The sequence below is a fragment of the Ciconia boyciana genome, chromosome 8 (genome assembly GCF_034638445.1).
Source record: "Ciconia boyciana chromosome 8, ASM3463844v1, whole genome shotgun sequence".
Classification (NCBI taxonomy): domain Eukaryota; kingdom Metazoa; phylum Chordata; class Aves; order Ciconiiformes; family Ciconiidae; genus Ciconia; species Ciconia boyciana.
Genome location: NC_132941.1, coordinates 16,081,810 through 16,098,130, shown reverse-complemented (window position 1 = coordinate 16,098,130; position 16,321 = coordinate 16,081,810). Strand labels below are relative to the sequence as shown.

The window sequence follows — 16,321 nt, the reverse complement described above, 5'->3', positions numbered from 1 at the left end:
TATTTATTCCTTTTACAGGACATTTTAGTATCCACAGGTTAGGTATATTAGAAAGCATAAGGTATTAGCGTTACAAACAAAAAACAAAGTTTGCCATCCACTATCTAGGTTGCCTTTTACAGACTGTTGCATTTTATTTTTGTTCTACCATGATTTCCAGATGCTAACGGGGAAAACGTTAATGTTGGTTAATTCTTGGGGAAATGTTAACTCTTATATAAAGAATCCAGAATCTTCTTATTAACAGCATCTACTCAGTGCTAGAGTTAAAAAGATGGAGTCCATTTTAAGCCTTTCTGATTTACAGGAAAGCTTTCCTACAATATTTCAAATGCTCATTCTAGCAGATTGTATTTAACAAAGGTATCCCAACATGCATCTCTCCCACTCCCCCAAAAAAAAGCAAATGGAGAAAAAAGGAAATGTAAAAAAAAAAAAAGAGGATGAAGGACTTGTAATCAGAAAGTATATACAAATAGGACAGCAGAGGCGTAATAAAGGAAAGATGCAAAAGGGGAAAATGTCATTTTTACTCTAAAGAAGTGACAAACTTGTAGTAGGTCTCATTCAGAAAAGGGAAGAGGAGTGATGATGGATGCTCAAAGGCTGGATTTCGAATTATTACTGGAGCAAGTAAGTTAGAATTGAGAATGTGTGCTGGGGAAGGCACCAGGGCACCTCCTCCACAGCTACTACTAGATACATACTTACTAAAAGACATACTTACATTGCTGAGTCTCACCTCCTCACCTCCCATATCTGGCCAGATCATGTTAGAGATTTGCCTGTAGTAGAAGTGCTGGCATATTAGAAAAACTTGCCTGAATATGCATGCTGACAAGTCTTTTACAATGTAAACTAGATCTCAACATAATCATTAGATTTTCTAAGGTTACAAAGGACAGTATCAAGAGTTGGAAACAGTGCAGTACATAGCAACCATGCTGACTGACATACACCACATTCAGTTAAACATCATAACTTTATATATGTAGTATCTCTGCTTTTGTCTTTGATGTGCTTTTCCCAGGGATATTTATTTAGAGAAGAGTTGAAAAAACTCAAGCTTCTACAAAGTCTGCTTCTTGAGGTTTTTGGCTTAAACAGTTGTGGACTAGGAATTGCATGAAGATTTCACCACTGTCTGTGTATGCCTTGGACATGGTACACTTCGGTTTTCTTTTGTTTGCACTTGCAGAAAAAAATTGTAGAAAATGTGAAAATTTTAATTTCAAGCTTAAGCTACAGACTTTTTTTTCCCCTTTTTTTTCATAAAACCTACGTAGATGCATCAATCAATTCAGAAGTAACTCAGCACTGAACTTCAGCGCGCAAAAGGGGCTTAGATCTTAGCAACCCATCTTAAGGACAGGCAAAGTAAAGGAACAAGATGCAGCAGGAGGCACATGCCTACGGGATCAGCTTCTGCTCCCAGTTTTCTATTTGCCTGTGCAATCCCCTTTCTGCGCAGCAGCAAAGGCAGGCTAGGTACTGCTACTCCTCAGCTCTCTGGGAATTTCTGTATTGGCTTCCCAGGGAGTAGCCACAACACTTCTTGTGCCTGCAACTTATGCTGTGTACCTTGGGAATGTATGTTAGGTTTTATTCAGATAAAGGTGGAAGCTGGTTTTGCCAGTGTTTTCAAGCAACACGTTATCTACGAGGAGAGAGAAATTTAAAAAACTCACTGATTTACCATGTTAAAAAAAGATGGCACATTTATTGCTACATAAATGTTATATACATAGTGTTTTCTGTTACATTGACAGAAATTTTTTTGAACTTCTTGCTGCTGGTTGGAAAGGTTTATCAGCAATACCTTGAAATTTGACACAGGGTACAAATCTGCAATAAACCAACAATGGAAACTGGAGAACAAGATGAGAAGCAATTCATCTCGGACAATTAGCTCTTACAATACTCCATAGGTACTACACGGTATGCTAGAACCCTACTATGGTCTTACAATGCTATTGTAAATTTCTGATATTAATGAACAGGTTATGGTAAATAACCCTACATTTTTACTACCTAATATAGTAAAATAAAGTAAGAAACTTTTTACTGAAAACTTTTTCGATTTCAAAAATCTAGAAAGAGTAATATTTAGAATTCAAGAAATTTTCTTACAAGATTATTGTATAAAAGACTAGCTACAGTGAAAAATAAGCCAAATGTTTTTTTCTTTCTATTTTATGAAGGAAAGCTTCTGGGCATACTGCAAAGTCTAATATAGCCAAAAAGACAACAAGCTTAGAAGGAAAAAGGCCAGGCAGTGGCACGTGATCACTTTCACACGTCATAAGCAACAAATTTGTTTAGCTGATAAACACTGAAATGAAGAACAAGGCCACAGATATAATCAGGTGTTATTTGATGATATATGCAAATTAAAGTAATAGAAATGAGTCCACTAATTCCACAAACTGTTTCATTAGGAACCATCCAAACCATGAGCTTAAATTCATTAGTTTATTTTAACAATCCATCTTTTGTTCTTTCAAATTAAATGACTTCATAAAAATTGTTTTGTTCCTGTTTTGCGTGTGAACCAATTGCCAGTGATGAAAGATGCACTATATAAACAATAGCTCAGACAACCTTGGCTTCGGAAGTTTCCTCCCATGGTCATTGCAGTGGAAGACAGTTTCCATGGAAGTTCAAAGGGATTTTAACCATTTCAACACATTTGTGACAAAGGAATACTTATGGACACTGGTGGAGAAACATTTAAAGGTTTAATGCTAATATGGCTTGGGAGGGGGTCATTTGTTTGCATTTGATTCACACTGGGTTTTTTTCTCCACTGACAAGCCGTACAAAAATGACAATTAATGTATACAGTAAGGAAAAATTGGTGACCATTGCTCTTAGATTCCATTATGTGAGTAAGCCCACCTTACTGGTGGTTATATCATCACACTACCTGCCACGGTGAATTCAGGATTTTACTATTCACCAAAATTACAGCCTGAAAAAAATCTCCTTTGTATTTTAATGCATTTTGTGCTTACGTACAGCTAACACTTTACATGTACTATATGTAGTACTTACTGCTCGGAAAACAAAGCAACTCTAACAAAGTAGATTCTCCCCACCCAATTTACACTTCACATTACAAGCTTTACTATGAAGCCTAGAAGCCTAAAGAGGTTTTGTTTATAATTAGAAAAAAAAAAGTTTGACGAAAGTCTGAGGGAAAATAAAAATCACTTTTCAAATCCAAGAAATGTTATGGTCACAGTATTGCTCCTGCTTGCAGCCTTCACGAGGCCTCTTACTGGTTTGAAGCATAGAGCTCAGTATGGAAGGGTAACTATGACCATAACTGTTCAGATTACCAGAGAGCAAAAATAACATAAAAAATCTATACCAAGGAATAGTTTCCTATTGCATGGAAAACACTAGTCATATGGCAAAAGGAGAGGAAAGGACGACAAAAGACTTTTCCCTTCCTTTTTTAAGACACTAATAGGTATGCTGGGAATGCTACGGGTCGACGGTTGTCACTGCTTTGTTCTCTGAATGTGAACAGCTTTAGTAAATGCTGGCATCCAGCTGAAATTTTATCAGCTTTTAACATGTTAACTTTTCCCTTTATATGTAGACCTTTACAGTTCCATAACAATAAATAAAATTTGTAGTTACAATGCATTTGTCAATTCAGTTTAGGCACAAGGCAACTTCCACAATGAGTGGAGAGATCACAACAGTCTCTGATTGTGCAGAAGCGACACACTGCTTGCAACAGAATGATATGTTCAGAGTACTTCATGGGCTGAAATTCTATCTGAAGATCTTGTATCTTCAATCCTGATGCAGGTGTTGACCAGTAGCTTTGATCATAAGATTGCATTTGGGTTTCTTGCTTCAAGTGTTTTCTCCTGTCAGGTTTGTGTCTTCATATAATGTTAGTTGTCTGTGTCCTTGTGAAGAAAGGTCACCTCCTGTGTATCCTACCAATAATTCTGGAATTCTAGAAAGAAATTTGGGAGAAGAAAGGGGTATTAGGAAAAGAATCAATAAGCATAATAGCAACACTAGAGAACTATTTTAAACTGTATCTGATGGCATTTTCAGTCAGTTATGTGCAAAAAAAAAAAATCACATTGAGAGGCCTTGAAATCCTTCTTCCCAGAGACATCCATATTGAATATGATCTATTGAACAGTTTACTCTCAGGAAAATTCTAGTTGGGCTCTCTGGATACGGGAGAAAGAATAATCTGCAAAACCCAGACCTTTGATTTGTGTTTGACTTTGTTCCCTAAAATAAGCAGGAGATAGTACCTAATTTAATCGCTGCTGTTGAAGGTATGCATTGCCATATACTAACGAGCCTGTACAGCCTTCTCATGTCAATGTCACACACTAGTCATCTTACACAGTTATTGCTATTAAAAAAGCAAAGATACAGTGAACTTTTGAAAGTGGTTTATTGTATTAATATGGCAAGAACAGACTATCGATTGTGCTGTAAATCAAGAATTATCTGATGATTTAGAAGTAGCTAGTTGCTCCGGTATGAAATAAAAACAAATTAAAGAAATTCAAAGCACCTTGTTTTCCTAAAAAGAAAACCCGTTTTGTTTATGAAGAAAGAAGCTGCCTGTAATTGATGGGGAAAAGTACTGCCTTAAGTAAGGCTTGGTTTAAATGCCATTTTGCTGCTTTCCAAGGATCACCAGGGAACAATAAACTTCCATGGGATACATTCTGGCAAGATGCATGCCTTTACCTTAAGCTAAAATAGAAGCAAAACAGTCTATGTACACAACAACAAACCTCCCAAAACATAAAATTTAGTAAAGTTACAGATTAAAATAAGGGCACTGAACCCAATCACTTACTCTTTTTGAAAGTGGCAACAGTTCTACTGTTTTAAATGACATGGAACACCCAGAATTTTTTCTTCTCAAAAATCAAGTTTTCCCCAATTATTTAAAAAACCCAACCAACCAACAACACGTAATAAAGCCAAAAGACTAATATTCATGTAAGGCCTCCCCACCAGCAGGTTTTAAATGAATGACTGTGTATTGGACCATATGGGGCTTTTGGAAACACTGATTTATCTTGCAAAGCTGAAAACACTACTTACATCTTAACTATCTTCACTAATACAGACTGTGAATTAAGACAGTTAGCAATCTCTGTTGGGCAACTGATATGAGTTAGAACGACTGGCCTTAAGCCAGACAGCAAGTCTCTTTGATATAAGAAGTCTCTCTAACTGTATCAGCACAAGGAAACAATACATGGATTTTTAAATGAACTAATGTGATATTTAGACCATTTAAAGATCTATAATTCATCTCTATTATGCTTGGCTTATCTAGTAAGCTGTTAAGGAATACACCAGTATTCCTCTGGTGTCATGCCAAGAAGGCCACCTGAGCCAATAGATGTAGCCATTGGCAACAACACATGGAAATGAAGAGACTTCAACGACAATTTCTTGGGGGTTTGTTTTATTGTAAAACTAAACAAAACTGCGTTCTGTTGCTTATGCTCAGAGAAACGAAAGTACTTAGCAGCATAAAGAAGTTTGGTGCTAGTAAGTAAGAATAAACATATCTAGATCTCCCAAACTTTAGCCAATAAAAAGCAACAAGAGCCCTTCCCCTCTAGACAAGAGACGTACCTGGCTGGTGTTCACATATGACCCATAGGGTTGGTAGTTTCACTCAGGCCAGGGTGGCTTCCTGGGTGTGGTGTTGGCGGCTCTGCCGATACGGCAGAAACTTTTTCTTCTTCCCTTCTCTTAAGGCAGGCTGCTTTAGGGTTTAGGTTTCGTTCTGTAACAGAAAAATTATTCTTAACATCCTATACGCTGATACCAAGGGGAATATCGATACATTAACCACTGTAGTAAAAATAGCTGTGCAGCTTCCCTCTTGTAACTACTTATGTCCCTGTGTTAAAATGCAGGTGTCTAAAGCTACAGACAAGCACTACTGAAAATCCTCCCAGGCATCTCCTAAGCTGGTATTTAAAAAAAAAAACACTTCAAAAAAAGTACCTTCCTTGTCACCAGAGGTTGCCGAAGTGCAAAATGAGAACTGTCTGTAGTTTACAATGTAATAAAACAGATTGCTGTGTTTTGTTGATATGTTGAAGTCATACCAAGCCTATGGACATCACACTAGTTTTAGTAATGATACTGCTCCTTTCTTCACCTGAAGTGAGAGCCTGCTGTTAGCATAGGGGAGGCAGAATGTCCTAAGTCAATAGCTCTCTTCCTACCCTGAAGTCTGTGAAATCATCTTGTGCCCATCTTGCTTAAATCACAAGAATATGACGACAGTGACACAGAGCAGAAGGATAATTTTTTTAAAACCATATTTCCTCTCACATTAATGTCAGTACTTTGTAACAGCAAGTTGTGGACTAGCTATCAAGATATTTCCATCAGTATGTTTCCACTCAATAGATGTAGATTTGGATCTAGTTTTCAAATAATGACAGTTTCTAAAAGTCAATTGTTTCTGTTCTTCAAAGTGGCTTTTCACGATCAAAATATAAAAGATGTAAACCGCAATGGCCAGAAAGACACACAAAAGGTGTGTAATATATTCTACCAGCATCGTTGAATTTAATCAACATTTTGAGCTATTTTTCTAGCTGTCAGTGAATTCTGTTTTGCGGTTTAAGACTGCAGATATGATTTTAACTGTAAGGGGACTGCCAAAACTGAGCAGACAGCACAAGCCCTTCTTGTGCACTGCAGAAGGCACCCCTCCAGTAACTGCAGTTTGCTGATCCCTGTGCATTTTACAAGGGGTAGAATCTAGCTAATCTGACAGAGGCACTTTTGGACGGACTTGCTAATTCTGCTTTCACCCAAGTCATTATCAACAGCCTCCTAGTACGTTTCCTAAGGATGAGCACTCCCAAAGAGTCTACTTGAAAAAAAACCTGCTAACTTTCCTTAATCACAGTTTCCTTTGTTTAAATGTGGCTTGCCTTGAAGTTTTCAAGAAGATTTAATTATGTGGAAACTTTGAAAGGAAGTTAATTTACAGTGATTTAGGAAACGGAGATAAAAATGCTAGCCTACAGTTAGAGCTTAAAATCTGAAATGTTTCATTTTGAATAGCACCAATCACAAAATGAGAAGCTTCATTACCAGAGAGAGGAAATTGTTTATGCAATTATATAATGCACTGGAGAAAGCTCCTCTGGGTGCCACACAAAGCGCCGGTCACTCACTTTCAGGAGCAGGTGCAAAGAAAGACAGAAGAGAGAAAATGGGGAACACAGCCTCCCTCACAAGACGCACAGTGTGCTTGTGATAGGCTTCCTCAAACACACATAGAGTAGAAGGCGAGATGTAAACATGAGGGAGGAAAAGCTCTCGATTTACACTGCCTGTAGAATAGGTCCAATTTAACTGGAAGTACATTTAGAAAAAGATTTCTACCAGCGATGTAAGGTTCGGAAGCAACCTCTGACCAAGGCAGAAGTGATCTTACTCATTTTCATGCAGAGCTTTCTGTGGAGTACAGAATCTGTGAGAGCAGGGAGATGGACTTGATGGTTTTTAAACATTAAAAACATGCTTGATTAATGTTATTCTGACTTCTTCATAATAGTCAACCTTATCTTCCAGACTATGGCAAACATTTTCAGACCAAAACAATTCCCAAGATCAAAGTCTCAGAGACGCTAAAATAGGGCTTTACCATGGCACTCGTTGGTGTCTCATCTGCACAGTAACTAGTTGCTCTACATGCCTTGGAGGAACTCTGACTGGAGACAGCGCGTTTCTTTCTTAAAAACTGGGTCAGTAAAACTCTGCCTGAAAACATAGCATCTCACCCTTACTACAAAGTACATAAGCTTGCGTTCAGTTATTCACTTTGTCACTTTCGATACTTTTAACAATTGCTTTGATCTCCTGTGCAAAATGCAAGCGACAAATTAGGAAATGGAAGTAAAAACAAGGTACACAAAAATAAAACACTGACATCGTTCAGTGACATCAGTGATTCAAAAATGTAGCGCATTAAGCAAATATGACCACTGACATCATCCACATCTGAACGACTTTTCCAGTCACTTGATGCACTTCCATCAGTGAGATGCCAAGGAAGATGGTTATTCACTAGTCCCAAACAGCAAAACACAAGGACGCTCACCCGTTTCAGTGCCAGCTACATAGAACAGAAGAGACTAGACTATTTCAGCTGGAAGGAACCCACAACGATCACCTAGTCCAGCTGCCTGACCAATCCAGGGCTGACCAAAAGTTAAAGCAAGGTGCCTCCAAACTTCAACGTGTCTGACACAAGTTTAAAGGGAGACTAAAAGTCAACTGTAGCTTCACCAACACAGGAGAACGTAACAGTTGAAGGAAACATGATTCCTAGAACTATCTTTCCTTAAGACAGTGAACTGCACAAAGAATTCTTCCTTCTGCACCTGCCAATAGGCCTATTATTTCCTTCCTGGAAAAACTTAAAGGAGGGAAAGAAAATACATGCAAAACCTGCCCTGATTCAATTAAAGTAGAACTAGATTTCCTCCCTCCTCCCCAGCATATGTTTAATGCAAAAACCTAAGTAAATGCAGTTAAATTCACTGCATTTTAATATTTCAATTATGCGCAGTTCATCTTAAAATAGATCTCTTATTTTTACTAAGGCTTCTGTACTACTAAGTGCTTCTTACAATTTAAAGCAAGATGTGTCAAGATTTTAATTAATCAATTTACCTTGAAAACACGGGTGAAGAGATGGCTAATTGCACAGGAAAAAAACCCAGAAAGATCAAAGTATAAACCTAATACCTCCCTCCCCCCTTCTTTTTTTTTTAAAAAAAAGTAATTCTTTGCTTTTCCTGAAGAACTTCAACATCGTTACAGAACAGCAAACATACTTTTAGTAACTTGTGCATCTAGTTGTGCAGGTTTCAAGAGGCCGACACTGTTCCATGAACAAAGCTACCATGCAAACTGCCACAGCACGATGACAGGCTACTGACCTCTCACTTGCTGCTCTAGACTGAGGATGACTGCCACAGCCTGGTGAAGAATAAGGAGTTTTGTCTGTGGTTTTTCACTCTTCAGATGAAGCTGACACATACGTCCAAGTTCTTTAAATGCCTCGTTAATATCTCGTACACGCAAACGTTCTCTAGCATTATTTGCCATTCTCCTCTCCTTTTCTCTTTCTATTTTCTGCTCCGGGTTTAAATCCTCGTCTTCATTAGTACTGCTGCAAGAAAGTATAAATGAAAGTATATTGAAATATCACTGGTATTTCAAATAAGTGATCCTGCTGCTGGCTCAAAATTTTCAGTTGATGAAATTAAACTTCTTCCCACTTAATCTATATCATATTGAAGTATACTTAGATGACTAAGAAAGTGTTACATATCAGTGCTTAAGTATTCAAGGTAATTCTTGCTGTTCCTGCCTTTTCCTGAAAATAAACCTTACATGGTTTCTGCCTGAAGAATATCCACAGAATATTGTCTACAGACGGTAAACACCTCTAGGAAGAGTAGTGGCAACGTGCTGCCCCTTGAAGCACAAGACGTACCCAAACTACCACTTCACTCAATTACTGGCGAATGTCCAAATAAGACCTAACTCAGCCATCTTGTCAGGTGAAGAATAAATCATTTTCAACAAATAGTTTTTGCTAGTTTCCAATATATCAGCTTATATAAAAAGGCATTCAAGTAATTTTCAATTTAATGTGCTTATTAAAAAGCTTTAGTTTTGTTAAAGACCTTCCTGGCCAATTTTAGAACTGTTTTTTCTTCTAATACCCAGTGCAGAGCTAAACAGTTACATTTAGAATTCTTATATCACCTCAAATGATTATATTAAGTTGCATAGCCTTTTTTTTTAATATAGGACTGTCTGATTAAGTCTAAAACTGCAAAACCTCTGCTCTACTAAAACTAATACACTAAAATGCCATTAGACACATGTGATGGTATAGACTCCGCTGCCTATGGTTGCAAAATTCTGACTGTTTACTTTTACCTCAAATTTCAACGCTTGTGTCAGGCTTATCAGGCAGACCCAGAAGCATTTTACCTGGTGTCAACTCCAGGTTTTTTGTCCATGGCTTGGGAGGGGAAAAAGTGTTTAAAAAGGATATTTACCTATTGTATTCACCCCAGCCCCCAGGTTGTCAGGCTGCCACCCTCCATCACCAGCGGCTCACGTTTAGAAGCGCAGCCCTGGCGCAAAGTATCACAAATTTCTAACATTCTCCCATCCTCTGTGCTGGGCAGGGCCCTCTGAATCTTTTACTACTTATCTGTACAGGCAGATACTAGGCAAGGCACTAACATAAGGCAATGCATAATTTTCAGGTGACTTTCCCAGAAAACCCTCTATCTTGTATTTAAATAGATACAAATACTGTAAACTATTTATCTATTTCAGCTACCTATTAGTATCTGCACTGAGCTAACGCAAAAGCCTTGAAATAAATTTATCAAACTTCAGAACAACATGCTACAGAGCATTAACGAAGCATAAATTCTCTAGGTCATGTCAGCAACCCACCTTGTTCTGCCTCTAGATGAGACCTTGATATCCTTCTGGGAGGACTCATCATCTGATTTCATGTCATCCGATGAGGGGGGTTCATGTACATTTTCATCCTTCTCCTTATGTTCAGACTTGATTTCTGTTGGACCTATAGCCACAGACTGGCTCTGTAAGCCACCTGACAGTGCTGCAAGCAACCAGAGTTCAGTATGAGTATCACAGGAGTGAAACATTTAAGAGAATCTCAAGCAGATATTGCCGATGGGAGGCCGGAGCCGAGCAGAAGTCTGGGAAGACAACAGGAGGAACTACGCTCTGGCAACAGAAACAAGAGAAATCCTGGTAATACTGCTGTACTTGGACATGTGTCATGGGTTGTAAAGGGATCATAATTCATAGAGCAGCTTGATCAGTAACGGCTTAATCTAAGAAAAACACTGTTAAAGACAAAAGGACGTTTAGCAAAGTAAGGGAATTTGCACCTCATGTCTGGGCTGCAAATCTAAGGGCAGAGCTGCACTGACATCGAGGCTTGGGCTTAGGCCAAATGTGCAACACACACATCCCTAAATGGTGCAAGCATGCTAACGAATAAGCTGACTTCTGTTTTCTATAGCTTACTTCTTTAGGCTAAAAACTGAGGGAACTGTAAACACTTGGGTGGAACGACTTCCTTTTATTGGCTAGACTGAAAACTGCCCTCAGCTCACTCTGCAACCCTCCTGGACGATTCAGAAATGGCTGCAGTACTGCAAATGGCATTATGGCTCCTTAAGCCAGAATAACACGGCTGTAATGCAGAGTCTTCTGCTGAAGCTGTACTGGGACAAGTCTGACACAGGGATGCCCTCAAAATTGTTGCAGGAATCCTTAACAGTGGTGGGTTATAAGATTGATAATGAATTTTTACTTCTCAACATTATCTATGCCCCTATCCCCTGTGCTGACGCAAGTTTACCAAGACCTACAGCCTCATCAGTCCTGGATTACTGCAGACCCTGTTCAGCATTGAATATTGCTGGAAAGTTACCTCTGTAGCTTTCTTGTGTTTTATGATTTAGCTCTGTGCTCTGAGCAGAAACTGTACTGGGAAGAACTGAATGGTTGCTGTTGAGGCTGACACTTTCTTCCCGATGAGTCCCAACCTAAAGCAAAGCAAAGCAAACATTTCTATTAAAGGTGTGATTCAAATAAATAGTCCAAAAATAGAAGTTTAAAAGCCTTAAAGTATTTGCTGGATTAGAGACCCGAGTTAAAGTTCTAGCTCAGTAAAGGAAAGATTTAGCTGAAAGATGCTGTTACACTAAACCACTTGATTACACAATACTGGATTAAGCTGTGTTTCAAGCAGTGACCAACACCTGTTTGGAATAACGTAGCAACCTAGCAAAAATTTTTTTCAGTATTTTCTCACAGAACACTACAGAATTTTCTCCTTGATTTATACCTGAAGGGTATAAGGTTTGATTAACCTTCGACTGCTTTAAACTAATACAACTATCAACTCTAGTACTTGTGACATTTTGATCCTTAAAAGAAAATCATAGGGAATAATGGTCTTTACCACATGTGAAAGGTGTGTATACTGCCCTACACCCATGTATACAGATACATACACACATGTATCTACAAAACGTATAAATAACATCTCCTCAGTTCTTGTTGGCTGAAACAGGATTAAGAAAGAACTGGATCTAATTTCAAAATATTATTTTATTCACTTCAATAATTCTCTCTCATTTTCCTTTCTCAGCTAAATACATTTAGTTTAGTCCCATTACAGAACCCTATCATACGAAAATAATCCAGGCATCTAACTATTCTTACCACCTCTCTCAGTATTTTCTAATCTGCTCCTTCATAACAGATCATGATTAAATTTCTAAGCAGCAAGCATTGAGATGAAGAGTCTTTAAAAAATTCTAATTTTGCATAAACTTGAATTAATGATACTTATATAAGATAGCTATGAGTGCACATACCTAGCTTGAAGAGGCAAATTTGTTAAAAAAACTGCTGCTCAGTACAGAATATTGTTATCAATGCAAACCTCTATAAAAAAAGAATATGCTTTTGTTTGAAAAAGGAAGAGGTAAAGACACACTGCCTGTATTTAAATAATTTGAAATGCAGACCATTTAAAGCTTTTGATTCCTAAAGACACAAAAGTCCTTTAAATATTTATAATATAACCAACATAATACAATAAACAGTTTAAAAAGTGAACAAAGATGAGGGATTCCACTATTATTTGTATAGCTACCAAAAATTGGCTACAGATGAAGCTTTTTATTGGAACAGTAGCAAACATGTCAACTAGAAGATTAAGCCTTTAATTAAATAGGTTTATTGCCTGGAGTTACACATGAGAACCACTGTTTTTCAATAAATCCTTCAATCCTAGTAAACTGCTGAGCTTTGAATCCCTCTTGAGTAATTAATGCAGCTTTTACCTTTCATGTCTTAGTATGGGTTTTACCCAGAGAGAGATAAATACCCTTATGCAAGTTTATCCTTTGTTTAATATACACTCGTTCCTGTAAGCTAACGCACAGGAACAAGAAAGGAAAGGGGGGAAACCCCCCCGACAACCCACAACTAATATCAGGTCATTCTGGGCTGCTATTTGTATCTATTGTTCTGCAGAAAATCTCCTCTTGTACACTGTGGAATATCTGTTGCTATTTAAAGTATATTTTATCTTCCTTTGTGTGTAATAGGCTTTGCTTGTGAGAAGTTCTACTATGGATACAGTCACCTCAGCTCTTGGGAGTGTCATGAATTCACTGGGAGTAAGGAGCGGAGCCCGGGTCTGTCAGCCTACAAGACAAAACTCTTCACAACGGGAACGTGAAACTCATTCTCCACAATGAACTTCCAAAACGGAGTCTTTCCTTAATTCCTCCCCGCAGGTTGTGTGTTTTATTTTATTCTTCTGGTCATGCTTAGTCCTAACACATGAGGGTGCTTTTATTCAAGCTACAGACTATTAATCACTTCAGGGCCAGGTTTGTTCTGAGAACTACTTCTTAAAAAAGGCAAAAATTTCTTAAAGCTGTGTACAAACGTAGCAGCTGCCAGAATCCCAGCAACTTTCAAATCTAGACCTAATCCGAAAGTGACAGATTAGCAAATCAGTTCTGATAAAGGCAGAAAATAGATTAGAAATAAAAACTGAATTCGAGTCCATGTTCCAGTCCTTTGAAACAGGCTTACAAATTCAAAGCATACAATTTAGATTAACAAGATCTATACAGAAATCTTAAGAGCTAAAGTGTTACAAAACTGACAACATGAATTATCTCCAATCTATGATGTACTAGAAAATCCAAACAGGCACACAAAAAAAACCCCCAAACCAAAAGACTTGCAGAAAGTCACCGTATCCCATATGAAGGCCAAAAGCTCTGTCTCCCATAAGCACAACTTATCAGTGACTGCTTCAGGGTACCGAACTGGATCTTCAGCGTCTTAGACGCAAGTTTAGAAAATCTAGTTTACTTTTCTTTCCCCAAAGAGAGGCTCTCCCCTTCTGCATGTCAATGGAGCGCAACCTTGGGCTTCCTCTAAGTTTTCTGACAGGCATTTCATACCATCACCTCCGACGCCTTCAGAACAAACAAGCTCGCGACATGTTTTATTACTATTATTTAGAAGCAATTCTCAGCCAAATGATTTCCTAGCACAAAAGGTGGCTGGGGCGGCGTGCGTCCAGCTGCGGGGCAGAGACCTCCGCAGCTTCTCCTCGGGCGCCAGGGCACTCTTCGCCACGCTGCTGCTACGCACACCCCCGTTATAAAACCACTCGTGCAATACCTGCAGAGCGCCTACCCGCACCCGCGGTGCCGCACGCACCCGCGGTGCCGCACGCACCCGCACGCCTCCCAGCCCCCGCCGCCCGGCCCGGGCGGGAGCCGGCAGCCGCGGCCTGCATTATTTCAGCATAATGACGTTAGCAGAACTCCCTTTGTAACCCGAGTCCTCCCACAAATGCTTCTCTCGCGTTTCCTGGCGAATTCCGCCTCCCCGCTGCCCGCTCCCCCAGCCCCCGCCCGGGGCACCCGCCGCGGCGGCCGGGGCGCGCCAGCTGCGCGCGGCGGGGCGGGGCGGGGCGGCGCGCGCTGCCCGCATTAGCATACAGCTGCCCGCGCCCCGGCCGGGCACCTCCGTACCCCGGCCCCGGCCCCCGCCCCGTTACCCGCCTGTCCGTCGGCCGTTCTTTTAACGGGTTTTATCACAAAACCCATTACCCGTCATAATTCCAGTATTCTGCTAATAACGGCTTGCAGCATTTCATTTTATAAGCAAGCGACCTCGGAGTTAATGCATTCTTTCGTGAGCTAATTGCGCCTCGCTTTCACGATCCCTCTTAAGTAAACCCGAAACACTACTCGGGCACACAAAATGGAAGACAAATGGAAAGGCTAGACTCATAGGCACAGCATAAAACTAAAGTTTTCAGTTGCAAAGGCAAAGTATTTTCGAAAAATCTGAGAAGCAATCAGCATAGGCGCTGCGTTTGTTAAAAACATACTTCAATCACTCACCTTTGCGTATTTTCTCTATACAACCACAATCTAATACATATTTAGGATTCTCAGCAAATCGAATAGGTTACAGCTCAGTAAAGACACAGTTTGAGGAAAACAGCTGTCCTGTATGTAAGACTGTAAGTTGTGGTAGTTTACCAGGTGAACTGTATTTATTTTTATGCATTTCAAGAAAGACTTGCACATAGGACAATCTGCAGCCACACTCAGACTTGTAAGTTTTAAAAACATGAGTGCAGAACTTACTTCAGTTGATTTAAGTGATAGCATTTGGGATCTGAAACCAGAAAACCAGTTAAGTATTTTTGGCAATGAAATAAAAACTAGACAAAACATGGCAACTGATGACACATGACTGCATGTAGGAGAACTGAGAGTGACACGTGGGGAAAGGACGACCTTTGTCCCGTTAACGCTGATTCTGCATCTCACACTCCAGTTTGATTATTAATTTTGAACTCTCAGCGATAAAAGCTTTTGAGAACTGGGGGGGGGGGGGGAATAAATCAGTCTTTGTTCATATTTGCTTTAGGGCTTATCTAAGCATATTTAAAAATACATGCACTTTTCAAGCCACACTAGCCGGTCAGTTTGGCCATGGTCATTAACATAATTTTAACTAAGGTGAACATAACTAAGACAATGAAAAGGGCTTTGGAATCAAGATTTTTACACTTTAGACAGCTCAAAATTGTCCAGTGGAAGCATAATCTCTGCAGAGAAGCACTAACACCGGAAGGGCTTTGAGCAAGAGCAGAGGTTGGTGTTGGCAAAGTAGCTTAAACTGCCCTTTCGTGCTTTAGCACTTACAGCACACACAGCGCAGAAAGATCACCAATTTTCTTAGATTCCTGTTATACCTGGAAAAAACCCTGTGACTTAAGGATTGAGTTTCATCCTTAACTGAGTTTCCAGGCCTTTTATTTATTTATTTATTTTTAATCAATTCAGGCTGTTCTTTTTCCATTGTATTACAATGACAAATAAAAAGCAGCTTGAATAAGAACAAAAAGAGTATTACTTCTTAACTTCTCCATAATACGTGAAATAAAATACAAATCAACTTCAAAGGCCACTTAGCAAATATTTGATGAGTTTGAGATATTAAAAATCTATTTGAATAAGTCTAATGGCCAGCCCAGCTAAAAAGAAAACAAGACCATTCAGAGCAAGCAGGAAATGAAGTCAACTAGAGTTTGAAAATAAATCTGGCTCAAAAATTAAGCAAATGTTAAAATAAAACCATGTCTGGTTACACT

At 39.1% G+C, this 16,321-nt stretch overlaps 1 protein-coding gene across 12 annotated transcripts in view; it reads right to left on the bottom strand.

Annotated features, from left to right (window-relative positions):
- Positions 1-1,701: 1,701 nt before the first annotated feature.
- The window catches only part of TCF12 (transcription factor 12), a 175,572-nt gene continuing 160,952 nt past the window's right edge, over positions 1,702-16,321 (bottom strand). For 9 of the 12 annotated variants that reach the window (XM_072871701.1, XM_072871698.1, XM_072871702.1 and 6 more), the window contains 5 exons: positions 11,543-11,657; positions 10,528-10,699; positions 8,985-9,217; positions 5,644-5,797; positions 1,702-3,976 (listed from right to left, as the gene is read on the bottom strand). In XM_072871701.1, the coding sequence (XP_072727802.1) occupies positions 5,655-5,797; positions 8,985-9,217; positions 10,528-10,699; positions 11,543-11,657 (663 nt within the window). In that variant the 3' untranslated portion in view covers positions 1,702-3,976; positions 5,644-5,654. The remainder of the gene's footprint in view (positions 3,977-5,643; positions 5,798-8,984; positions 9,218-10,527; positions 10,700-11,542; positions 11,658-16,321) is intronic. The other 3 variants (XM_072871703.1, XM_072871705.1, XM_072871710.1) reach the window with 1 other exon arrangement.